The sequence below is a fragment of the Coniosporium apollinis genome, assembly GCF_000281105.1.
Source record: "Coniosporium apollinis CBS 100218 chromosome Unknown supercont1.2, whole genome shotgun sequence".
In the NCBI taxonomy this organism is placed as follows: domain Eukaryota; kingdom Fungi; phylum Ascomycota; class Dothideomycetes; genus Coniosporium; species Coniosporium apollinis.
The window spans coordinates 928,068-953,274 of NW_006913264.1; the positions used below are offsets into that span (position 1 = coordinate 928,068).

Genomic DNA, 25,207 nt, shown 5'->3' on the forward strand with positions numbered 1-25,207 from the left:
GTGCAAGCATGGAAGCGCGACTTGCGTTTTCCACTACAACGCGTCCGCGGGGCCAGCAGCCAGCATCCTTCAATATCACCAGCCCATGCATGTAATTGATCAGGCACGTTTCGCCGTGTGAGCTGCCTGTATCTCCATGTCCACGCGCCAGAGGTCCTTCTTCGACAACACATCGAAACCAAAAGTATTCCGCCAGTCTCCAATATTCCATTCGTCCCGAACTGACCATCTATCAAGCCACGGTCATACTACAGTAGAACGCGTAGTGCCAACGATGTGCAACGGACAGACACTGCTCCGGCGAAAGACACCATGATCGTTCCTCCGATCAAAGCTTCAAGCCAGTCCAGGTCGAGACTGAAGGCTTTTCAATTCGTCCAAGGACGGCCGTCCAGCAAGCTTGACCTCGAGGGAGAAGATAAGGAGAATGAGTCCGTCTCGGCACCCAATGGCATTGATCCGGAGTGCCGCGACTCCGCTGCACGACTCGATGGCCAGCCTCCCGCTCTCGTGCAGTCGAAGACAGCTCCGCCTTCGACGCCTGCCCCGCGGCTCCCACTGGCGGATTTGATCGGCAACCTAGACAATGCCGCGAGACGGAACATTACAGCTGCGCGGTCGCCGGACGAAACGCTCAGCTGGAATCACGTACGGTCTCCCAGAAGCTCTCAGCGCACGGTTGGCGCTGCCACGTCGCAGCGGAGGAGATCCCGAAGCTCCTCGCCCGCTTCGTCACCATCTGAAGCAGCGTCCGCTTTCTTCCCGGGCGAAAAAGACGTTTTGGACTTGCAGCGCCTGTCGCACGCCCTGAAGACGCCGCAAGCGGATCCGGCCGTGGAGCTGTGGAACCGATACGCTGTACAAAACGCGACGGAAACATCGACCGGCAAGAAGGCCACCCAATTTGCCCACTTGATCGGGAATTCCTCGCCACATTCGGCTTCGGAAGTTGGGAGTGTAGGCGGGCTTCGGAGATGGGTCAGCTGTGGCGTGGAGTGGCCTACACCGAATTCCAAGCGGCGACGGACAACCGGCGGTTTCCGAGAGGAGGCTGGTAATGTGCTTCAAGTGGGCCATAGCAGCGCAAATGCAGTCCCGACCGGAGCGAAGGCGTCTAAGCTCTGCCTGCTGGTGGAGCGCATCCAGGAAACGCTACGAAACAGTCAGGAGGATACCCCTCGAGCGCCGTCAAGCTCGTCACCATTGCCCGAGACGCGGGATTTTTATATCGAGCAGACCGCGCCGATCGCCTCTCCCTCACAAAGACTTTCACCTATAGAGGAACGCATCGATGAAGCACCGACAAAGTCGTCTCAGCCAGAGGCCGTTGATCAGCTGGGGAGCGATCATGAGAAATGCAGCGATAAGAGCTTTTCAGAATTTGGTGATGCGGACATCGACACCGACATGCTGGAAGCCATCAATGTCGCAAGCGGTACCGTTGCTCCTGCACATCAGGTTGTGGAGCAGCCACTTACCGTAATGCCCCTGGAGGCAGATGCACCGAAAGATGAGCAACTCATGCCACCTCTACCCGTGGTCACAGCGCAGGCACAAGAAGCACAGCAACAGCCGGCAGCGATCTCTCACGTCGATGATGATGAGTTCGATGAATTTGATGATGGCGATGACGTTTTTGCTGCAGACTTGGAGAAACTGACTTCGATCTATAATGCATGCAGAACGACTGAACAGCCGACTGAGAAAGAGAGGATCGTAACTCCACCTAGCGTTCCATCTGTTGTAGCGGTTGCACAAGATCATAGCGGCGTTCTCTCTGATGATGACAATGAATTTGGCGGTGACGATATAGATGTTGAGCATCTTGCAGCTGCAGAAGCCGTAGCCACGCAGGCGTTCAAGGCCGGCGAGTCTACTCAGTCACCTGTACGTATCCATCGCATCTTATAGATAAGCAATTGATCGGCTAAGTATGTGAAGAGAGACCGCGATGCTCGAGCCATACAGCGCTACCTCATTGCCAGTGTCTTCGAAGGCGACTACCAAGATGAGCGAGGCCGAACCCGCCCTGAGAAGGTTTATGAAGCCCCTACACGTGCTCCAGTGCTTCGCTGACAACCCTCCTAGATCCTCCTTGTTGACGATGAGAAGTCCAAATGCACCAAAGCCATTACTCTCCGCGAGGCCTGGTTTGACACGCCGTGCACCAAAGGCTCGTACGTTCACGTTATCGGGGAGTTCTCCGCGACCGGCCAGTGCCACATCACCAACGCGAGCAATATGTTGATCCTGCATCCGGACCATCTGATTTCTGCGACTGTTGTTGCGGACTCCTTCAGCTGCATGAGACGCGCTGTTCTGCAAGACCGTATCAAGGCGACCAGCGCTGCTAGCATACCATCCTTGTACGGGACCATGCTGCATCAGCTCTTCCAACAGGCGCTCTCAGCGAACCGGTGGGACACGGAGTTCCTCTATCAACTCATTGATGAGCTCATACCAAAGCACTATGAGACTCTCGCCGAGCTAAACCTGCAAGTTGCTGGCGTGACCGAGGACATGAGGAGCAAGTTGCCCGAAATGCAGTCGTGGGCAGGAATATTCATGAAGGCAAGACCGGGAGTAAGTCTTTGAAGAAATCGTGCAGTACTGGGATTAGTGCTAACGTTCCGCCAGCCAGATGCAGTCGTCAAGGACCGGAACAACAAGCAAGTGCTGATGAGCGTCAACAAGCTTCTTGATGTTGAGGAGCATGTGTGGTCACCGACGCATGGCTTGAAAGGCAACATTGATGCCACTGTACAGGTCCATATGCAGGATGAGCAAGGCGATAGAACGCTCACGGTTCCTTTCGAAATCAAGTCAGGCAAGAATAACGGAGCTACCGCACATCGAGCGCAGACGGCGCTATATACCTTACTTCTATCAGATCGCTATGGTGAGCCTATTCTCTGTGAAAATTAGTGCGCACGACTAACATCAAACTCAGATATAGAAGCTACGTACGGCATTCTGTACTATATGGAGTCCTCCGAGATAAGCCGCATCCCTGCACTCCGACACGAGCTTGTGCACATGGTAATGCAGCGGAACCTCTTGGCATGCTACGTGCGCGAGCGACTCGAGCTTCCATCGATGCTGTCGGACTCTTTCCTCTGCAAGAATTGTTACGCTAAGGACCCGTGTCTGCTTTACCATAAACTCGCTGAGAACGGTACCGGCAGTGAACTGCGCTCTAAAGATTACTTTGACCAGCTGGTGAAGCATTTGAAGCCTAAAGATCAAGACTTCTTCAGAAAGTGGGACATGCTGCTAACGAAAGAAGAGTCCGAGATGATGAAGTTTCGCCGGGAACTATGGTCTATGCTGAGCTTGGAGCGAGAGAAGCTCGGGAGGTGCTTCGCCAATGTCATCATCGAGCCTGGTTCAGCTTCTGAGCACCCAGAAGAGGGAAAAATTCATCGCTTTCGTTACAACCTGATCAAACAGAATGCAGCTCCGGGTTTCTCTTTCAACGAATCACAGATTACCGTGGGAGAACCCATAGTGATCTCCGACGAGAAAGGTCACTTCGCTCTCGCGAACGGGTTTGTCACGAACGTCCGCAAACGACGCATTGCCGTTGCTGTTGATAAGCGGCTGAACAACGCTCGGGCGCGCCGACAAGGCTTTCATCCGGAGAACAATCAGACCTTCATTGGTATTATGGATGTTTCAGGGCAAGGCCAAGCAAAGCGTGCTTCACAGTCTCAAGACGACGAGCAGCCAGTACTGTACCGCCTCGACAAGGACGAATTCAGCAACGGCATGGCAATGGTCCGAAACAACCTGATCCAGATCATGGACGACAACGTTTTCAAAGCTCGTGAGCTCAGGCAGCTGATCATCGATGGTATCGCGCCTGCCTTTAACCCTACTCCTACCGCCTACAAGCTGCCGACGCAGTTATCGCAAATGGCGATCAACTCGGACCAGAACGCGGCCATCGAGAAGGTCATGTCTGCACAGCATTGTGCCCTTGTTCTCGGCATGCCGGGAACCGGTAAGACAACCACGATTGCGCACATCATACGCGCCCTAGTCGCCAAGGGGAAGAGCGTCCTCCTTACCTCCTACACCCATACCGCTGTGGATAATATCTTGTTGAAGATCCGGAACGACAAGATCGGCATCCTCCGCCTAGGCGCCGTCGTTCGCGTCCATCCGGAAGTCCAAGAGTTCGCCGAGCTAGCCGCAAAGCCCAAAAAGAGTTTGGATGAATTGAAAGATTCTTGGGAAAAGTCTCCTGTAGTCGCGACCACCTGCCTTGGCATCTCACATCCAATCTTCAGCCGTAGAATCTTCGACTACTGCATTGTTGATGAGGCCTCCCAGATCACTCTGCCCGTTTGCTTAGGCCCGGTTCGCATGGCGCGGAAGTTTATTCTCGTGGGCGACCACTTCCAACTGCCTCCCTTGGTACAAAACAAAGAGGCATCAGAAGGCGGGCTGGACGTCAGCTTGTTCAAGCTACTCTCCGAGCGCCATCCCGAGGCTGTCGTCAATCTGGAGCACCAGTACCGGATGTGCGCAGATGTCATGCACCTATCCAACACTTTGATATACTCCGGACGCCTGAAGTGCGGCAATGAAGCCGTAGCCCACCGTTCCCTGACCATTTCGAACCCAGACGCACTCCGCCAGCACCACTACACCACGTCCAGCAACAGGGCCCTAAGCAGCAGCAGCATCCCACCATCAATCTGTCCCGGCCCCACCGCCCCAACATGCTACCTCTCCCAGGTCCTCTCGCCCACCAACAAAGTCCTCTTCCTCAACACCGACGCCCTCCCCGGCTCCACCGAATCCCTCTCCGGGACGCGCATGATAAACAGCCTCGAAGCAACTCTAACAACGCACCTCGTGGCCGCCTTCCTCGCCGCCGGCACCCCGGCCCCGGACATGGGCGTCATAACCTTCTACCGCAGCCAGCTGGCGCTTTTGCGGCAATCCCTCCGCAGCAACGCGCACCGCGACGCGGCAGCCGTGGAGATGCACACGGCGGACAAGTTCCAGGGCCGCGACAAGGAGGTCGTGCTCGTGTCGTGCGTGCGGAGCAACCCGGCGCTGCAGGTTGGGGAGCTGTTGAAGGACTGGCGGAGGGTCAATGTCGCGGTTACGAGGGCGAGGAGTAAGCTCGTCATCTTGGGCTCTGCGAAGACGCTCGCGGGGAACGAGCTGCTTGGGGATTTGGTTGAGATGTGTAGGGATAAGGGCTGGCTGTACGACTTGCCGGCGAACGCGGTCGAGGGTCATGTGTTTGATGAGATGGGGATGGGCACGCAGGTTACGCCGCTGGGGAAGAGGGGGGAGCCTGTGGTGGAGGGGTTGCCTGTGGGGAAGACGTCGGCGATGGAGATGAGTCCAACGAGGGCACCTGCGCTGGGTATCGCGAAGAGGGGCGGGAAGGCGTTGAGCCCGTTGAAGGGCGCGCAGGTGAATGCGAGGATCAATCCGCTCAGGAAGCCGTTCAAGGTGCCGGAGAAGGTCGGGAGAGTTGGGAAGAAGGGGATTGTAGGATCGAGGCCGGTGCTGAGGGATATTGTTAACGATGCCTTGGCGGATGCGTTCTCGCAGTGAAGAGATTTGGGAAGCAATGCATTTGGGAGGGGGGCTCTTCAGGTCTGCTGGAAGAAGTGAGAGTGTTGGATATCCATCTTTGTTCATTTCTGGAAGCGGGTGGCTGTCCAGAACTCTGGACACTTGGGAAGGAAGAGATATTGAGGTTCATGCTCCTGCTTGATAACGTTGGTATGTGACAGAAAATCCTCAAAAAGGGCCAGACCAGGGAATTCGGCACACATCGAAGCGGACTCAAGTTGCCCTTCAAAGTAGCGTTGATCACGAACAATTTCACGTTGTGACGCATTTGAGACATCTGCAGCATCAGCTTAAACAGCGACCGGAAGATCTGAAGCAGAAAATAGTCAGCATCGAACTACGACTGCGAGGAGAAATCACCGGAATCCGGCCAGATCAACCTGTTCCCTGCCTGAGGCATGGAACAGGTCCCGTTACGAGGTCGGTTCGCCGGGTGATAGGACACGGCTTGACCGGTAACGTGATCAATCAACTTAATACAACAGTGACATTAATTTGGTTCAAATTAAGCCAAACAGTAGAAGGGATTCTTTCTTGATCGTGAAAGACGCTATTGTGGTTGTAATTTTATGCCCTTTTTGACCGGGGCTAAATTCCCTAACAATAGTCCACGGCGTAACTTATACTAGAATCGGTCAATTTACAAAGCTACATCCATAATCTTAGGTGGCAAGAGGGATATTACAAATGATTTCCACACATGACTATCCGTGGTTAAGTAAGAGCGTAGAAAGAGTGACAAAATAGCGTTGACGTTCCGCTTGTTCATGTGCCAAGATGTCAAGATGCAATACCCGGCGGACTAACCTCGTATTCCTCTTCCACCCAACGACCTGAAAAATCCCAAGCGCTAACAATCTTCCACATACGAAGCCGAGGTGCCATGAGCCATTCCCCCCAGCATCGAACCGGCCACAACCGCTGTGCAGCGTTGCGAGCACCCACAATGCGGCTGATTATATCTGCGCCAGCCTGTGTTGCACCCGTCGGGGATATTGTCCACCTCCGTCGGCCATATCGTCCGCCTCCGCGACGTGCCAAGATGAGCCCTGCATGGGTGAGAGCTGCCGCAATGACATGGTTCGGGTGTTCGGGTATGCGGGGATCGTTGATCCCATTCCCGCGGGTGCGGGAGAAGGGGACCGGGGGGCGATTTTGGGTCGCCGTGGGGGATGTCGACGAAGGTCAACATTGCTGTTCTACTCGTAGTGTTCCAAGCCTGTGGATGTTCACACGTGGCGCCCTTGGGCGCGAGCCGACTGCATCCGATCACTATCCAGAAACACTGGCAAATGATAGCCCGGAACTGAGCAGAATTTTGGAGCGTCGAACTTTGTTCACCTGCCCGCTGCGCAGCTTATTGTTCAACAATCATCAGATTCTGAAAAGGCTCTGTATGTTACTGGATAAGCAGAGTAGTAAGCTGTGTTCTGAACTACAAGCTGTCCTGATACGCGATTATGAGACCTTGTCATACTCTAGACAAGCGAATTCCGCTGCAATTTGGAGATGCACAACGCGTGACTGCGCGGTGATTGATAGCTCGCGATTGTGAGATCATGTCCGTGTTACAAAGATCACCTGAAATAGGATGCGAGGATCTTGTGAGCGTCTCTAAAAGAAAGGAAATTGCAACTGTTGGAATCGGCTGAAACTGCATGAAGATTCTACAAGGGGCCGCTAGATGCTTCTTCTGCTACGGATCCCACGCAACCTTCCCCAGTGGAGTCGTCTGTCACCCAAGGTTCTTTGAGGCTGGAGATCACTGAAGCACGGAAGAGATGAAAGCCGATGTAGGACAACGCGGAATGTACATATGTTTTTCTACTGTCGTGTTGCCCCAACTCTTTCCATACACGTTGCCCTTGGTGGTCGAGGAACGTCAGAGCCACGTGTCGGAGTAAACTCCAAGGATTAGCATGACGATAGCCCGCAGTCCGCTCCCCCACCGCCTGCAACGCTGCACGTTTTTTAGTGGGGATTTGAAATAGCGTGCCGTCGGAACTTTTATGGCATCGCAAACATCGTCAGCTGGCTAAATCTGTTAGCCAGATATGGAAGGTCATCGTCAGGAATGGCTGATTCTGCGCGATCACGGAATAAAGTAGAGAGCGGTTCAACTCGATTCTATCGGTTTTCTCGATCCCGAACGAGGAGAACCAAGAAGGATTTCCCGGCGCGGCGCTCTCTTTCTAGCAGTGTCCCGAGAGAGGCCGGCGTTTGCAGCTGTTCCAGACATAAGCATCTCCGTTTACGGATGGGAATTCGATCATGCCTTCCAGTCTCTCGGGCACACGACGTCCAGGGAACTGAGCACTGCTGCAATGCGCTGCTTAGCGCAGATGCGCTTGATTTGATAGCGGGCTTGCAACCAATATTTTTACGCCAGAGAGATAACGAATGGCTGGACTCCAGAAACGTCGTAACCATTTCGGATAAGGTTAGCGCTAGCGGGTTGACTAAGCGCGAGTCCGATCTCGATCAACCACGTCTAACGGGCAAACCGCTGGCTACCCTCACCCCTGGACACACGGCCTTAGAAAAGTCGATAACGAAGCAACATCAGACAAAGGGAAAAGCATTTCTGTCCCGTATTCTGACCGACTTGCTCGGGAGCACCAATTCTCCATTGATATGAAGCGCACAGACCCCATCGTGGGATCGGAGATCTGCATGGGGACAAGAAAGCGGACGCGGCTATCAGGGCCAGCCCGGGCTGCTGCGCGGGTGGAAGCGTCGTGATAGTCTCTATTGCGTGGAAAGCGCTTACGGTAACTGCAAGACGCGTCCAAGACTTAACGATCGCGAAACAATTCTCAGCGACAGAGTTGTTGAAGCGAAGCTAGCGGGCCGAGGACTGAGGTGAGTTGCAACAACGAAGGGTACAGTGAGGTGCTGCTACGTTGCACGGCATCGGAAGCCACAGGCGTCGTAGATGAAGCGGGTATAAAGGTGTGCTGTGGCGAGTGGCGCGTGGCGCGTGAGCGGTGGGGCCAAGCGTGCCTCGGAAAGCGATGGGCGATCCAGCCAACCAGACGCCGGGAGGAGATGTCTCCGAAGTTTCCCTCGATCGTAGGCAATTCACATTGACGTTCCGCTCAAACCGTAACCAGCTCCCATCGAAGACCTGCCGTTCCCTCCTGCCGCCACTATTCGCCACTACAGGCATTGAATCTCCGCTTCGAGGCGACATGCGAAATCCGCCAATAGCTGTGCCAAGGTGTCGTCGGAGTATGAACCACTTGCAGATCTGACGCAGTCTTGGGTCATTCTGCCCCCAGACGCATTTCCCCATAAGACACTCGGGGAGACGGAGCCTTCGCAGACTGACCAGATGCTCGGCTTTCAATTCCAACAAGCAAAAGAGTCAACGGAATAAGATGAACCTCCCCAGCCCTGCCGGCTACGGCAAGCGCACTCTACTGCCCGCCCCCACAGCAGACGATGAGGTTCAGGCGAGGAATGAAGAGGCCACCACGCCAGGCCAGCCATCGAAGACACTTCCCAAGCGAATGCAGATAACGGCCGTGGCCTGTCAGCCTTGTCAACAGCGCAAGAGCAAGGTCGGTTGCGACACCCTTCAACAAGCTGCCCGGCGCGACGAGACTGACGTGAGTGCTGTACAGTGCGACGGTATTCGGCCGATATGCTCGTCCTGTGTTGCCAAACGGAGAACAGACTGCGCTTACGATGCTGCCGGCGACCAGAGGCGAACGGCGGCGCTCAAGCAGCGCATTCGGGCCTTGGAGAAACAGGCCGTAGACCTTAAAGCCATCATTAGCGGCATTTGCCTGTCTACCGACAAAGACGCGGCAATACTGGTTGCGCTGCAACTGCAAGCCGACCAGTTTCGGAGTCTTGATCAGGCCGCTTCGACACTGCGAATTCAGGGCTTCGAAGATGGCAGTGTGGACCAAAGCTATCGTCTGGACGCAGGCCTGTCGTCAGCCAACCAAGGGGATCAGACATATGCACTTCCACCACTGTACACGTGGAACATCGATCCGGCCTTAGCACAGGATCTGTCCTTTCCCCTAGAACAGAGCTCTTCCTGGGCTTCGAGTATGCCACCGAGAAGGGCCGGCCCTGGTTCAGTATGGCCTGGAATGATTCCTTCAGGCAGCATGGTCAATGCGTCGCGAATGGCCGCGCCCTTGTCGCCAGCGAACCTGCGTGGTGCATCGCAGTGGGCGGGAATGGAGAGCCCCGTGGAGGTAAGAAGGCAGTCCGATTTGTCTTGCTGGATGCGTCAGTTTGTATCCGATGCGGAGTTGTGATGGATGGCAAGCTGTTATTAGGCGCTACCAAATCGGCGAAAGCGCTTCGTGCACGGACGTTTCAGCCGAGCGTCTAGTCGGATACGATAGCGTCTAGCAACACCTCCATCAGCGCAACTATGGGCTATCCCAGGCATTCGAGGTTCTGGCCACGCACTCGTAGTCAGTCTTCTGTGGCGTGGACGAGATCTTGAATGGACAGGTCGAGATATCGAGCCGAGCTGTGCAAGTTCTCGTTGACCTCTCGACGACCTACAATCGCTGCTGAGCATTCAGGGCGCATGAACAGAAGTATTTCTGTCGCCGTGCGTCCTGAGTTGCGTGCGAAGACTGACTGCGAGTAAGTGGCCCGTGCTGTGGAGTGTTCACGCTGTCGGCACCTTCGGCCCATTTATGCTGTGAAGAGTATTCTAACGTCGAGCAGGCGTCAGATAGTGACTGGCAAAGTATCGCGAGATCCAGCGCGTATCCGCGGTCGCTATTCGATCAAGGCCAAGCTCCAGACCCGGTGCACCGTAAAGGCTCGTTCCAGTTATCTTCGCCAGCCCACAGTCCGGCCCTGACGCACAGCGTACGGTGAGCTTTGCGTCTCTCCTTCATTCCACTTCAGCCAGAGCTGATGCGGTTACAGGGAGGAGCCGTTGACCACTGCGCTGGGCGACGATACGCGGCAGAGTCGTTATCGGCGGTACTGGTACAAGGCGCCGAGGCATGCGATGCACATCAACATGTGTGCTAGCGCTGCTGGGCTGTCCGTAAACACACGCGAGGACAATATCCAGCTTGATGATACTCCAGTACCAGTCCACGCACTGCAGCCAAACAATGAACCGGATGACCGTGTGGAGAGTCGAATATATACCGACTTCATCCACATCAAAAGACGATTGGTCGAGCAAGGATGGCCGATCGACGATGCGCTTGGCAACAGTATCGTCAATCCAGAGGCCTTTCTGGACAGATCTAATTCGCGTGAAACCGGCAATCCTCAGAAATCGATCTGTGACTGGGCGTCCGATGCTGTACATTTGATCGAAGGGATGCAAACGCCGGAGAAGCTTGCGACAATGATAGTCATCGTGCGGCTCATGCGGGTAAGTTGCGGGCTCTTGGAACAGTTAGGTGCTCAGACGCTGAATCTTCCAGTGGCGAATAATACCAACTCTTGAGCACTACGAAAACGTGCCAGAATGCATGCGACCAACACCGGTACAGATCCTTGTACCTCATCCGGCCTGGATCGACTTTTTACCTTGGTAAGTCAAGCAAGCTGTGAAACGATTGGAACGGCCGCTAACGGTCGAAGGCCTGAAGTACGGGACGTTTTCATAACGAACCCAGAGATCATAACTGCTGGTGATCCCTTGAAAGTTTTGTCGGCATGTACCAGCGTAAACTGGCCGTGGTCGACGGCTGAGGCGATTTACGCCCCACATCTTGGAACTAAAGATGTCTGCATAAGCCCGCAATTCGAACGATATATCGAGGACATCAACAACTGGTCCCTCTCGCCGGATTGCTTGGCCATATTCCCTGACCTGGCCGATAAGGCATGGATCCGTGGGGTTGATGGCGAGGACGAAGAGATAGGACGTCCGGATGAGAAGTAGATGTTTGACAACGGTGCCCACGTCCAGGTTGACCACGAGGGGTGCGTTCAGCGGCGGAGACGTTTCCTCTGTGGACGGCCTTTAGCTTTTTAGCGAATGTCCGTTATTGATGGGAGAGCATCTTTAACTCGTACGTCTTCTTGGCTTCCAACCCCTGAAAAGTTGGTCATCGCAATGCGAGAGTCAACCTCCACCGAGATTCATATTGCGACCGAGGTGGGGGTTGGTTGCGCATGCCCGGCGGGAACGGCGTGAGAGATGTAGCATGTCAACCGCAGCGTTGATTTTACGGCGCTCGAGTAGTTTGCTGCGGTTTGGAGACCAGTTTCTGGGGCCGTGAAGGCGCTTTATTGCTGAGAGACGATCGAAGCTGCACGTAGAGAGATGGCAGCTGCATCAGGCCTCAATATCAAGCCTGCCTACGTAGCATGGGGTCATCCCCCGTTTCGAGACCCTACAAGCCCTCGCTTCCTCCATCATCCACCAATCATCCTGAAGCCAGAGCCCGGACGCACTTCCTGCGGACCCTGTCGATCCCAGCTTCACGGCGGAGCCGCGGGACCGTCCGAGTCGCGTGGGCCCTATCGTCGGAGCCAACTCCCACGCCACGTCTCTTCAGCCCCGCGCGTTCTCGTATGAATGTCTAGAACGAGATTTATAAGGTACCCAGGCTTTCCCCCAACCTCGCAGACGTTGGAATGTACATACGCTTACGCCGGACGTGTCTGCCGCAGTCGGTAGCACGAATGACATGACGTCTCAGCCGCAGCCAACATCACATCCTAGCCTAATCCGGTCGAGAGTTAGTGGTGTCTGTGTTAGCTAGACGAATAACCTTGATGAAACCTCCAAGATGTCTCACCGAGAAGACGGATCATTGCGAGGTGCTGAAGCATGCGACATCCGTCACTCGGCGTGAAGATTAGGATTGACCTGGTAGCAGAGCTAAACGGTGACCTTGCAGGAGCTGCAATCGAACCACTCAAAGACATCCGCGCCGTGCATGTAAGATCATTCACAGAGGTCGATAGGCGGCGAAACAGCATTCCTTGAGCGGTTACTGGCAAAGGTTCATTGATCAAGTTTCATATATGCGACTGTCATGGTTTAATGCCCTGCTGTCTCCAATAGGGACAAAGGCCGTAAGCCCACTCTAAAGATTCTCGCCTGCAATAGATATTGAGACCGGTATTTGCGCTTTTGCGTCATGTACGTGCTGATTGCGACTACAATATGTATATCTGCAACTGGACCTCTATGTACTCTCTACTTGTAATGAACCTCCATGTAGTGTATATAGCCGTTAGCTGGAGTACCTCCCCATTGTCTTCAGCTTCCGCTGTATTTCGCCTGGGATGGACTAAGGTCCCGCAAGCCAGAAACGCCGCCCGCCAAGGCCTCAGCTCTCCAATTTCAACAATCCCCGTTCTTCCAGATACGTCACGATCTGCTTGACCGCGTCCTCCACGCTCGTCTTGACGGTCTCTATCCTGATCTCCGCATTCTCCGGCTCCTCATACGGCGCGCTGATGCCCGTGAACTCGGGGATCTTGCCCTCCCGTGCCTTCTTGTACAGGCCCTTTGGATCTCGCTTCTCGGCCTCTTCGACGGGAATGTCGACGAAGACCTCGATGAAGGGGAGGGGCTCGTCGTCGGGATGGGCGGGCGAGGGCGTGGCGTGCAGCTCGCGCGCTGTCTGGCGGTCTTTTCGGTAGGGCGAGATGAAGGAGGTTAGGGCGATGGTGGAGGAGTCGGCGAAGAGCTTGGCGACCTGCGTCGGATTGCATTAGCGCGCTGTGCAACCAGCATAACGGTGCGCCCAAGACTAGTCCGTACCTCTGCTATCCGTCTGATGTTCTCGTTCCGGTCTCTTTCTGAGAAGCCTAGGTCCTTGTTCAAGCCGAATCGTACGTTGTCGCCGTCGAGCCGGTATGCGGCGAAACCGAGGTGCAGTAGATGCTGTTCGAGTGCGGTCGCGATGGTCGATTTACCAGATGCTGACAAGCCGGTGAACCATATCGTCATTCCACGCTGTTTGCGGTATGTGTTGCGCTCAGCGCGAGAGAGACCCTCGTGCCATGTAATATTGCTGTCGTTGATCCGTCAGTCTTTTTGTGCAACGGTGGGGCACAGAGGCACAAGGAGCAAACTCACGTTGCCATTGTGTTTGTTAAGAATTACAGTTTCTAAAATAGAGCGACCTTGAAGCAATTGAAGCGACTGAGTGTGTATATTCAAACTTTATGTACCCGCGACAAAAAAGTTGTGATATTGGACCCTGACGATGACGTGCTTTTCGGGGTGCGCCATTCGGTATTCGTCCCCTTGCAGCGCTGCAGCCGATGGCGTTTTGACCCCCACAAGGCTGAAAGCAAATCTCTTTGCCCGGCCGCCTGTCCGCCGAAGGCGACCTGTCCCTGCCATCTTTCCCGCCTGCGAGGAGCGGAGCGGAGCGACGTCAGCTGGTGCCTGTACACGTCTGGCCCTGCTCTTGTCTTCACGGCACGGTAAAACCATCGCAAATTGTTCTAGTCGATGTTGGAAAAGCATCGCCTTATTACACTTATGACTCTATGGAATGCACGACCCTTGGATGAGTATCTGCGACTTCCCGTCCTACCACCTTATCCATGGTCAAACGCCGTTGATATCCAATGTACCTGCGAGAGGACTTATCGTGGTCGATATATACGACGCACCATAACGACGGCAAGATGACTTTGGGAGACAAAAGTTGAACATACCTTCACAATACCCCACCCTCTCATCACGACACTGGAAGCGTCTCCGCTTCGGAAAAGAGATGACATGTTCAAGGGGAATCCCACTTCAGACCCTTGATTATTCGAGTTGATATTCGGGATATCTGGCTGAAGGGGACAAAAGTTTAGCAGCAAGAAGATACCACTGGCCAGGATCTGAGCGCCGGACGGGCTATCAAGATAGGAAGGGGCGTTGACAGCTACGACAAGGCTTCACAAAGCGGAATACGGCTCATGTAAGGCCAGGCAATTGCCATTGACGCGTGTTGCAGCTCGTGTGGCGTGGAGTGGTACCGTCGTTGGGTGTGTTTGCCGCGGCTCAGTAGTTTGGGTTGTAGAGCAAAGGTTTGTCCGTTCTGCGCTGGCTAATCACCATAGCAGGAAGGCTATAAGAAGCTGCGAAATTCCAGCAAGCACATGGCTTGCAGTATAAGTACGAGTATCTCAGAAGCCGACAGTTAGGTATACGGCTCGTTAAAGCCACACTGATAACGCTCACGTTCAGCAGGTCTTTGGTACAGTGATTGGGAGATGGTGCGTTTGGCTGTGCGCGGACGGGCGAAGTTTCGCACCTCGACGAGGTTATCACTTCAATTGGGCCAACTGATATCTTCTCAAAGTCTAGCGTACTATGATGCCGCGTGATTTCACTTGGTTTTGTGAGCTTTTGGAGAGGTTGGGAGTGTACGGGTTGGGCTGCGATCCCTGGGTCTGGTTTTGATATTTCCGCACTGTGGGGGTAGCGCGAAGTGAATATCAACTGTCGCCCGTCCGTCTCTCTTCTCTCCACCACACACCAGTTGTCTTCACTCTTGACAACACAAGCGCGCTCACCAGAACTCTGTACCGTCAAAAGCTCTGTACCACCAAAAGCTCTGTACTCATCATAATTTCTGTATCACCATCACGCCTTCCGAAACTACATCCTCCTCTCAACGCAACTGCTAGATTGTCTGTCCCAGCAAGAACGTCCAAGATGTTCAGCGTACTCTTCAGCACACTCTTCAACACCATCTTCGGAGACCGCGCCATCAAATTGTGCGCTGGCACTGGCCGCAACCGCAAGCCATGCACTGCAGTCGATCAAGCTCAAATCCTCGCAAAGGCTGTTATCAAGCAGTCCGCTCAGAAGGCCGAGCCCATGCAGGATCAACCTTCAATGCGTCTCCCAGTCACGACTCAGTGCGCCGACTCTCCTCTTCCGCAAAGCACCATCCGCCATGGCTTCTCACCCCGTGTCGAGCGCGCTCACACAGCGGCGTTCCCTCGCGTCGTCGCTCCTCTGCTCATCCTCGAGGAGATGTCTTCTTCACTACCAGCGGCGGAAAGCTCCGGTTGCATCTTCCCTCACATGAAAGCTCCAATTCTCCTTCACACAACCTCATCTCCCGACGCAAAATCATCTCATCCTCATCGCAAAGACAGCGTCGTATCAACAACTTCGACAACACCATCGAGCAGCTCAACCCTCACGCTCATCGAGAAGGCCTCTGGCGCACAGTCAAGCCTCTCTCACTCGCACACAGAAAGTGCCACCATCGGCGTTGGACGATATCGTCACCCGGCCAATGCAACATGCGAATGGCTCGAACGCCGCAAGAGTCAGGAAGAACAGATGCTGGGCTGCCAAAGGCTCTTTGGACAGCCAGGTTTCGAGAAGATCCTCGGGCCTCACCCATTCGACGAAGAGATCGCGCAACTCGCGCCTCTCTCAAGAGTCAACAGCAACGACTCCAATTCATCATCATCCTCCGGCAAAACCACTTCCTCCAGAAGCGAAAGCATTTATGACGAAAATACCGGCACGCTCATCACACGCGGCTTCGACTCTTCACCTATCACCTCTATCGAAAGTGCCCAGTACTGGCTCCAAGGCGTCGGCAGATCTCACGTCAGAGTAAAGCGCATCAGAATCATTCCAGAAACCGAGGAGGAGAAGCTCCGACGGCTGCAGAAACGAGGTGGCTACGAGATGATTCGTGGCGGCAATAACACGCCTCGCAAACCAATCACCAAGCCTACACAGTACGCCAGCGTCGTGGAGCCCAACATGGGTTACTCACCGTCGTGCCTCCACAGTACGCCAGGCCTGAGAATCGATGCTTCAATCGTTCCACCGTGGTCCCAAGCCGGCGTATTACGTTTTCCGACACAGCTGGAGACAGTGATGACGCCATTATGAGCGTTTCCTTTTAGGTCTGCCTCTCTTGTGGTTGTTCGGTGGATACCCTGGGGGCGTTTTCCGCAGTTTTTTATTGCACTTTCTTGCTGTGTGATTCCACGGAATACCCAGCGCGGCGTTGGCGGCGTTTTGGTTGCACTCTCTTTTGCAGCCTGTTTCTGAAGAGATACCCTGGGCGGCGTTTCTGTACTTCATCAGCTTCCTTGGATAAGGATTGGGATTGGGATTGGGATCAGGATTGGACTAGCAGATCTGGTCTGGATCCAAGAGCGTCTGGTCATAGCTACTTTCACTTAATAGTAATTCATTCACCTTTAATCTATCTCCCAGTATCAAATAAGTGACGTCTAGGCAAGCCGTGACACTGCTGATATGTACCTCACACGCGGCCGGCTGCCTTGATCACTTTGCTCCAGCTGCTATTCCCATTCCCCAAACCCCAAGGCCCACTCACACTTCAGGATACACATCTGTCCGCCTCAACAACGGCATCTCTCTCCTCACCTTCTCCAAATACCCCAGATCAATCTCCGCCACCGCAATCAACGGCTCAGAAGCCCCCTCGACACCGCCGGCCCCCTTCCCCTCAACCATCCCATCCTCATCCACGCCCCCTAGCTCCGCCAAAATTCGCCCCCACGGGTCAATGATCATACTATGCCCGTACGACACCCTCTGCTCATTGTGCCTTCCGCACTGTGCAGCGGCCACAACGTAGCTCTGCGTCTCGATCGCGCGGGCCCGCAGCAGAGGCTCCCAGTGCGCGCGGCCAGTCGGTACCGTAAATGCGGAGGGGTACGTCAAGATCTGCGCGCCCTGCCGCCGCAGCGCTAGCGACGGCTCCGGGAAGCGCAGATCGAAGCAGATGAGCGCGCCCACATTCCCCACTGGCGTCTCGAAGGGCGGGAGCAGAGAGGATCCTGGCTCGACGCTCGCGCTTTCTTGGAGCACGGGCCCGTTCGCGATGGAGACGTCGAAGAGGTGCAGTTTTTGATAGCGCTGCGCGACATCGCCGGTCGAGGAGATCCAGAGGAGCGTGTTGGCCACTTTGGCGCCCCTGGTCGCGGGCTCGTGGATCCCGACGTGGATGGGGAGGGCGTGCTCACGTGCGGAGGATTGGAGGCCCTGCACGAAGGGGCTGGTGGTGGCGGCTTGGACGAGGGAGAGGCTTTGGCCGGCGGAGGTGGCGATATAGTCGGAGGCTTCGGGGAGGAAGAGCGCCTTCGATAGTTAGGTGGTGGGATCCGCGAACCGGCAAGGGAGGGTTACAGCCGTACCTGGGCACCGGCTTCAGCGGCTTTCTGGACGAGCGTCTGACACTGGGATAGGTTGTGGGCTATGTCTGCTGTTGAGCAGATTTGCCCTATTGCCTGTCCCGCGTCAATATCGGTCCAGGGGCATCGTGAGTCTTGAATAGGGGCGAGTAAGAACACAATGTCAGGGGTTCATCCTAGCTTGTGTACATCAATGCTAGAAAATGGGAACAAGATATGACATTCCGCTCGTGGATCCAAAAAGACCTGTCATGGAAACGGAACAACGAGCGATGCTTATTCTCTTGATGTGGCGCCCAGCTCTCCGCACAGCATGGAATTGCATTGAAAACATCATCACTGAGAGAATATGTATATGGTGAAGGATTGGAAGTTGCATGATTGCGGCTCTGAGGAGAAAATAAGAGGTCAAAGGGAAGCCATTTGTACCTACTACTCTAGCCATGTCAATCGCACAGGGTTTATGTGATCAAACTACACTACGGAGGCCGTCAAGATGAGGCGATAAGGCGTTCGATATCACGTGACCTCCTGACAGGTCCAGCTCAGCCTTACCGCCCGTGCCGCGTTTCGCGATTGAAGGAATCCGTCGTCATTGTCCATTTGAGTAAACACCCACCTACCCCAGAGACAGCCCGGCCATCTTCTTTTCCCTACAGTATGGATTCCCAGAACAAAGACAGATACGAGATCCACGAAGCCGCCCGAGAGGGCAAAAGTACGAAGTCTCCCTAAAAGCCCCAAAAACCCCAAAACTACTCTCAAATCGCAGCAATCAGGCTAACACTGTCCTTCAGCAAGCGTAGTGGAGTCGCTTCTCAATGTGAGCCTCAGTCCACCCCAAAGTAAAGCCCGTGTGGTAGCTGAGTTTCATCATCCCTAGGCCAACCCGCGCCTCTCCTCCCGCCGCGACGAAGATGACCGACTGCCACTCCACTGGGCCGTCTCCTACAACCGGCCCGAAATCGTGCAGCTACTCATGCAGAGCAAGAACTTTGACGTAGACGCGCAAGTATGTGCATATCCCCCCACACCACCCAGAACGCACCCCCAAGCACTACAACAGACAGCTAACCCCCCGTTTCCCACCCCAGGACGGCCTAGGCTGGACGCCCCTAATGATGGCCTCCTCCCTCAGAGCCGGCGACGGCGACGCCCTGATCGACACGCTCCTCTCCGCGGGCGCAGACGTCAACGCCAAGAACAACAACGGGCAGACCGCGCTCCACTTCGCGGCGTCCAAGAACAACATCGATACGGCGCGCAAGCTGACCGCGCACAAGGCCTCCGCGCGGGTGAAGGACAAGCGCGGCCAGCTGGCGCTGCATCGCGCCGCGGCGGTCGGGAGCGTGCCAATGATGAAGCTGCTGCTGGAGAATAAGAGTCCGGTTAATGCGACGGATGTGGATGGGATGACGGCGTTGCATCATGGTAAGTTTGGGTTGGGATGGCATACTTCGAGACGGTGAGAAGGAGTGTTGACTTATGGGCAGCCATTTCGGAGGGTCACGGTGACGCGGCGATGATGCTGCTCAAGGCTGGTGCGGAGACGGACAAGAGAGATACGGATGGACATCTGGCAATACAGCTGGCACCGGATGCCAAGGTCGGTAGACTATCTGTGTACGGGGGACACGTGGTTGGACTGACAGCTGGCAGATCAGAGACTTTATCCTCCAGAGCGCTGAGCGAGAAGGTATAGATCTGGAACAGTAGGAGTCTTCTCGGGTCACTGAACCACGTGAGGGTCTCTCGTGACGATGCCAGCGGGTGGATCAGTTCAGCGCCATGGAAATGCATTGGAGAAGGCGCCATATCAATGCTGTCAGAACCTGCTTCGCCCCAGGCATATCAAAAGATGCAGGGATGCACAGCGAGCCACGCTCACCGCCCGACCTTCTCCTCGACCAGCTCCCGATACATGTTCTTCAAATCAGCAACATCGTTCATCAACTCCTCGACTCTCTCGCTCTTTTCGCCCAGCATCTCCAGCGTAGTCTCATACCGCTGCTCCATCTCCCTGATCCTCTTCTCCGCCTCCCGCGCCTTGACGTCCGCGGCCCTCTTCACCTCGACCTCCCGCATCAGCGCCACGACCTCCTCGCGAGCGCCATCCCGCTGCGCAGCCAGCCGCGCCATCTCCTCCTTCGTGGCCGCTTTCTCGGACTCGAGCCGGCGTACCGCGGCGCTCATGCGCTCGACGAGCTGGACGGACGGTCCTGCGCCGACGGTGCTGACGGAGAGGATGTCGTTCACTGTGAGATGCGGCGATGAGCCCGTGTCGAGCTGCTCATCGTGGTCGTATGCCTGGATCGAGGGCGGCGTTTGCGAGTAGCCACCGCCGTTGAGCTGCGAGAGCGAGGGCGTCGAATCCTGTCTGCGCGGCGTGCCTGCATCGGGCGTCCGCAGAGGCTGCGTGGAAAGCCGGCGGCTGCTGCTAGGAGGGCGGTCGTGCTCGAGTGGGAGGAGGGGGGAATCGGTGGATGCGGTGCGGTTCATGGTCCTGCGGGCATGCAGGCCGAGGAGGTCGGGGGTTGAGTGTTTCCTCAGGCTGCTGGTTGCTGTTGGGCTCTCTGCGCCTAGGAATCGAGCGTCGGCTAAAGTGGGCGGATGGCTGCTGTGGCTGCTGCTGGCGTGCTCGGCGCGCCATTTGACCTTCTCTTCTGCTATCCGTTGCTGAAGCTCCGTATCCCACATCTTGCGATCGCGCTCGAATTGCTGCCGTGCGTCTTCGAGAGCGCCTTCAGCCTGTCGCAGCCTCGTCTGGAGTTTCCGGATCGCGTCCCTCTGCTCCTGGACGTCTTGCTCGAACGTCTTGGCGCGGTCGTTGACGCTGTCAAGCTCCTGTTCAAGGCGACGCGATTTTGCATTAACATCTCGTGCTTTGCGGCGGACGTCTGCCTCGCGCTTGGCTGCATCGTCGCGCTCCTTCTCCAGCGCAGCAACGCGTGCAGTTAGCGTGCCCTCGATCCCCTGCCAATTTTCGGATGCGAGGGCGTACTGAGTCTGCAACGTCTCGATTTGGCGGAGGAGCTTAGTCTGCGTCGAGTTCGTTGGGTCGGATGTCGCTTCTTCTGTCCTCGCTCGTAGGAGTTCGAGCTTTGCTTCGAGATTCTGGTCTGATCAGTATGCCATGTAACGAAGGTTGCCAACCGGAGTTATTAGTGGAAATAGCTTACAGCAACTTCGCCTCTCAGCTCCATCTCCTTTGCGCTTGCATTCTCTGCCTGTTTGTTTGTCTCCGCTTTGGCCTCTCTCACCTCCGCTCTTGCCCTGTCTTCTACAATCTTCTTCTCGATCCGCAGATCCTCAATCTCATCTCTCAACTCCCGACCGGCCTTCATCTCAGCCTCCAGCGCGCCGACAGGTGCGCTCTTCTCCGCTTGTTCGGCCCTCGCTTCTGCCTCTTCCAAGCGTCGCCTCAACTCCTCAATTGTCCTCACCGCACCCTCTCGCTCGACCTTCAGGGCATCGACCTCACGCTCAATCCGCGCAAGCGCTCTCATCCCCTCACTCGCCGCCTTTTCCGCACCTTCCGCCCGCTTAGCCCACTCCCTTGCCTCCTCGCGCTCGCTCTCCGCCTTCGCTAACCGCTGCCTCAACGCCGTACTCGCCTTCTCTTCTTCTACACGACTGGCCCGCAGTTTCTTGATCGTGCTCAGCTGCGCCAGCTCCCGCTTGCTAAGGGCCTGGCCCTCGTCGAGCAACTCCGCGATCTGCGCGTCCTTTTCTGCTATTCTACGGTCTAAACTCCCGGTTGGAAGGGTGGAGGCGGTGGTGGATGCGGTCTCGGCGGCTTGCCGGGCGAGATAGGAGAGCTTAGCTTGGAGGGCGTCGGTGCGCTCGAGGTGGGCATGCAGCTCGGTGCGGTGGTCTTCGCGTAGGCGGGCGATTTCGTCAGCGTGGGGGGAGAGGGGTGAGGGTGAAGCTCCTGGAGGCTCGGTGGGGGATAGAACGGCGGGTGTGGGGGCGTCTGGTGAGGGGCGGGATGATGTGGTGGACTCAAAGGAGGGACGGGGAGACGGCTTGTCTTGGATGCCGAGAAGGCTAGAGACAGAGGTGGGCTGGGAGGGGGGTAGCGCGGTGACGAGCGTTGATGGTGCCGATGGCTCTTGCCCTGCATTTTCCAATATTTTCTCTTCATCTTGTGATGCTTCTGCACCTGGTCGTGTTGGAGCGGGCTCGGAAACAGTGTCCGATGTCTTGGAACCTAAGCTCGATGGTGCAATATCGGCGTCTAGTGATGGACTGGCTGTCCGCGACGGTTCTGTAGTCGGCGGTCGACTGCCAGGTCTCGACGTTTCACCGCCCTTGACCACGGCCTTTGCCAATCTATCTTGAAGCCGGCCGTTTGGTCTGCTTCGTGAGGAAGTTCGCGATACTCCTTGAATCCTAGGTCAATCAACGACGTCGGCCACGCCCATGGTATCAGGCATACCTTGCTCAGACTGCACCCCCTTCGCCTGCTGTGCCGCTTCTTGTCTAGCCTTCTCGGCAGCCCTACTCCGCGCGGAAGCCTGATCATCTTCCGCTAATATGGTATCCAGCTTTGATTCGATGCCGGCCACGGCGCCAGAGAGAAGAGAGCCCCATCGCGAGGTTTGTTTGGGTTTGGAAGCTTGGGCGCTCATCCTACGGGGTCTACTACAGATCCGGGATCAGGCAGGAGATTGCGGTGCTGTTCTTCGGCGTTTGGGGGATTTCATTGCTCGGTAATGCCGTTGGTGGAGGGTCGCGCGGAACGAGACTGTCTCGCCGCAAGCTGCTTGGCCCTTTCAACGTCAAGTCTGCCGCCGCGGCGGGAAGAAGTATGGCAGATGTCAGTCTCTGGGGATGGTTGCTCATAGCACGAAGGGGCACCTTGGGCACAGCGACGGGAGGTGACGCCGCAGGGCTGATCTCCCGCAGCCGTTGCGTGTCACACTCTGGAAACGCCGATCCTCCGGCTTCCACAGATCTGCCTCCACGGTAGAGTAAAGTCATTCTGTTCTTGAATGGAGCCATTCCACCCTGCCCATCCTCCCTAACCAGCCCAGACTGCTTAGGCAGCAGGTAAGCACTGCTTCAACAGAGATGCCCTGACAGTTCGACCGTGAGAAACCCATCTGCAACCCACTCTATACCGCGATCCTGGGGAGAAGCCGGCCACCGACGGCAGCAACAATAAGTCAGAGAGCTAAGGTGCCCAAGCAAGTCCCACTGAGGGTAGCGGGCATAGGTTTGGTGCCGTTGGAAGGCGTTGTGTAGCACTATGAGACTGTTGTATTTGGTTGAAATGTTAAGAGAGGAAGATTCCTGACCAGGTAGAATCCCGTGGTATGCTGCACCAGCAGATTGAGCCGCATCATCTGCATACTAGAATACTCGTCCGATGCTGAAGTAAACAAGTATCAAGGCTTCGTTCTCATACTGTAGGAACTCGCATCCAAATCTCCCGAGGATGCTGGCATGGCGGGGCAGTTTTCACCGCGGGGCATCCTCTCCACCGGACAATTTGTCCTGGGACCAGAAGAGTCACCAGCAGCAAAAATATAAGTTTAGTTATCCTTGATCCTCAGTCACAGGCAGAGCCATTCTCATCTCTCCAATTGCATTGTCCTTGCTGCGCTTTCGTAGTTCGCTTTCTTCCTTCGCCTTCAACATGAGCAAACCGAAAGTCCTTTTGTTGGGTGAAATCGAGCAGTAAGTAGCGCTACATTACCTCCGTACGTATCTGTTTAATCGTGACCTTTCTGCTTTCCGTGTTGTTTCCAATTAGTTCATACATTGCCAGCCCAAGATAAATTTGATCCCATTTCAAAACGTAGCCAATGTGCCGATGATTCAACTATCCCTTCATCCGCTCTTCATCACAAATCTGACATCCACCAGCGCTCACGAAGCATGGGATGCCCTATCCTCCCTAGCAGAGCTCATTACGCCATCCTCCCGCAACCGCTCTGAGTTCCTCGAAGAATGCAAAAGCGGGAAGCTCGACGGCGTCCTCGTGGCCTACCGGACGTTCGCTTCCGTCTCAATCACCGGCATGGTCGACGAGGAACTTGTCCAAGCGTTGCCAGAAAGCCTGAAGTTTATCTGTAATTGCGGGGCCGGCTACGACCAAGTCGACGTGCACGCCTGCACCGCCCGCGGGATCTGTGTGTCGAATGTGCCGACGGCTGTCGATGACGCGACGGCGGATGTGAATATGTTTCTTATCCTTGGAGCTCTACGCGGCTTTAACACCTCAATGATTGCGCTGAGGGAAGGCAAGTGGAGGGGCCACCCTCCGCCGCCTCTGGGACATGATCCCAAAGGAAAGGTGTTGGGAATTCTGGGAATGGGCGGCATAGGGAGGAACCTGAAGAAGAAGGCGGAGGCGTTTGGGATGAGGGTCATCTACCATAACCGAAGTAAACTCAGCGAAGAGTTGGCCGGGGGCGCCGATTATGTTTCATTTGATGAACTCCTCGGCACGAGCGATGTCATTAGCCTGAATCTACCGCTAAATGTAAAGTGTTTACCGGTTTTCGCCGCAGAAAGAAGCTAACATTGAGCAGAAGCACACTCGCCATATAATCTCGACGAGGGAGTTCGAGAAGATGAAGAAGGGGGTTGTGATAGTGAATACCGCACGGGGCGCCGTCATTGACGAGGATGCTCTTGTGAGGGCGCTGGACAGCGGGCTCGTATGGTCTTGCGGTCTCGATGTTTACGAAGAGGAGCCAGAAGTGCATCCGGGCCTGGTTGCGAATCCTCACGTCATGCTCGTGCCGCACATGGGGACGTGGACAGTTGAGGTAGGTCTACGTGCTCTACATACCCTCCATCTTAATCTATTGGTGCGCGGTCAGGCACTGACATCAGACTAGACGCAAACGGCGATGGAAGAATGGAACATTGGGAATGTGAGGGCCGTATTAGAAAAGGGAGAGCTGAACAACGTCGTGCCTGAGCAGGCGGATATGTGAGCGTTCGGAACTTCATCAGTCGTCGTTTCGTTTTAGACAGGAGGAGCGTATAGACTTAGCAAGAAGAAAGACGCCTCGGTAGAGATGCGTTTCGACGCCGCGTATATTGGGATGATTCACGAGAAAGAGATCTAGAGAAACAGGCGTCGATTAACGCCCGATACTGAAAGGCAAGGACGTGCACTTTCTCTGTTGCTGTTCAGAACATCATATACTGGCATTGCAGTGAGCCCTGGCGCCAGGCATCCGAATATGTGGGCACAGCTCGAGTGGACGTCGTTCCGTCGCCTGCTTGGAGACTCTGTGCAACGAGACACATGCTGCTTAGCCGTCCTGTCCGCAACGACTTGACGCGTCTTTCGTGAAAAATCTCCTACTATCAGGAACCATCTGAAAGTCGCGGGTAAGCTGCAAAGACCAGGAGTTGCCAGGCAAGATTCACTCCAACTCATCATGCAACCCAATATCGAGAATTGGCATAGATGCAAACAGTGTGAGCAAGGGTTTATCGGGGTACAAGGCAGAGAGGATGCAAGCGGCGGCGTATACAC

At 55.3% G+C, this 25,207-nt stretch overlaps 8 protein-coding genes across 8 annotated transcripts; 5 read left to right on the forward strand and 3 right to left on the reverse strand.

Moving 5' to 3' along the window:
• Nucleotides 1–312: 312 nt before the first annotated feature.
• Nucleotides 313–5,580, forward strand: W97_00707 (uncharacterized protein; the record flags this gene model as incomplete). Its single annotated transcript, XM_007778619.1, has 5 exons — nt 313–1,887; nt 1,942–2,037; nt 2,089–2,583; nt 2,638–2,899; nt 2,951–5,580. The coding sequence occupies 5 exons, from the start codon at nt 313–315 to the stop codon at nt 5,578–5,580; spliced, it is 5,058 nt and encodes a 1,685-aa protein (XP_007776809.1).
• Nucleotides 5,581–8,981: 3,401 nt separating this feature from the next.
• W97_00708 (uncharacterized protein) lies at nt 8,982–11,488 on the forward strand (the record flags this gene model as incomplete). The annotated part of the gene is made up of 5 exons (XM_007778620.1): nt 8,982–9,815; nt 10,303–10,454; nt 10,510–10,972; nt 11,025–11,134; nt 11,185–11,488. The coding sequence occupies 5 exons, from the start codon at nt 8,982–8,984 to the stop codon at nt 11,486–11,488; spliced, it is 1,863 nt and encodes a 620-aa protein (XP_007776810.1).
• Nucleotides 11,489–12,887: 1,399 nt separating this feature from the next.
• On the reverse strand, nt 12,888–13,650 carry W97_00709 (adenylyl-sulfate kinase; the record flags this gene model as incomplete). Its single annotated transcript, XM_007778621.1, has 3 exons — nt 12,888–13,259; nt 13,325–13,577; nt 13,643–13,650. 3 exons carry the CDS (start codon nt 13,648–13,650, stop codon nt 12,888–12,890), a joined length of 633 nt encoding a protein of 210 aa, XP_007776811.1.
• Nucleotides 13,651–15,226: 1,576 nt separating this feature from the next.
• On the forward strand, nt 15,227–16,432 carry W97_00710 (uncharacterized protein; the record flags this gene model as incomplete). Its single annotated transcript, XM_007778622.1, has 1 exon — nt 15,227–16,432. One exon carries the CDS (start codon nt 15,227–15,229, stop codon nt 16,430–16,432), a length of 1,206 nt encoding a protein of 401 aa, XP_007776812.1.
• A 450-nt stretch (nt 16,433–16,882) lies between these two features.
• On the reverse strand, nt 16,883–18,309 carry W97_00711 (uncharacterized protein; the record flags this gene model as incomplete). Its single annotated transcript, XM_007778623.1, has 3 exons — nt 16,883–17,653; nt 17,710–17,802; nt 18,262–18,309. 3 exons carry the CDS (start codon nt 18,307–18,309, stop codon nt 16,883–16,885), a joined length of 912 nt encoding a protein of 303 aa, XP_007776813.1.
• A 57-nt stretch (nt 18,310–18,366) lies between these two features.
• W97_00712 (26S proteasome non-ATPase regulatory subunit 10) lies at nt 18,367–19,422 on the forward strand (the record flags this gene model as incomplete). The annotated part of the gene is made up of 6 exons (XM_007778624.1): nt 18,367–18,424; nt 18,504–18,529; nt 18,590–18,718; nt 18,801–19,137; nt 19,200–19,312; nt 19,366–19,422. The coding sequence occupies 6 exons, from the start codon at nt 18,367–18,369 to the stop codon at nt 19,420–19,422; spliced, it is 720 nt and encodes a 239-aa protein (XP_007776814.1).
• Nucleotides 19,423–19,590: 168 nt separating this feature from the next.
• On the reverse strand, nt 19,591–22,337 carry W97_00713 (uncharacterized protein; the record flags this gene model as incomplete). Its single annotated transcript, XM_007778625.1, has 3 exons — nt 19,591–20,820; nt 20,886–22,087; nt 22,145–22,337. 3 exons carry the CDS (start codon nt 22,335–22,337, stop codon nt 19,591–19,593), a joined length of 2,625 nt encoding a protein of 874 aa, XP_007776815.1.
• A 1,010-nt stretch (nt 22,338–23,347) lies between these two features.
• On the forward strand, nt 23,348–24,656 carry W97_00714 (D-3-phosphoglycerate dehydrogenase; the record flags this gene model as incomplete). The annotated part of the gene is made up of 4 exons (XM_007778626.1): nt 23,348–23,388; nt 23,578–24,196; nt 24,246–24,485; nt 24,558–24,656. 4 exons carry the CDS (start codon nt 23,348–23,350, stop codon nt 24,654–24,656), a joined length of 999 nt encoding a protein of 332 aa, XP_007776816.1.
• Between the last annotated feature and the right edge of the window lie 551 nt (nt 24,657–25,207).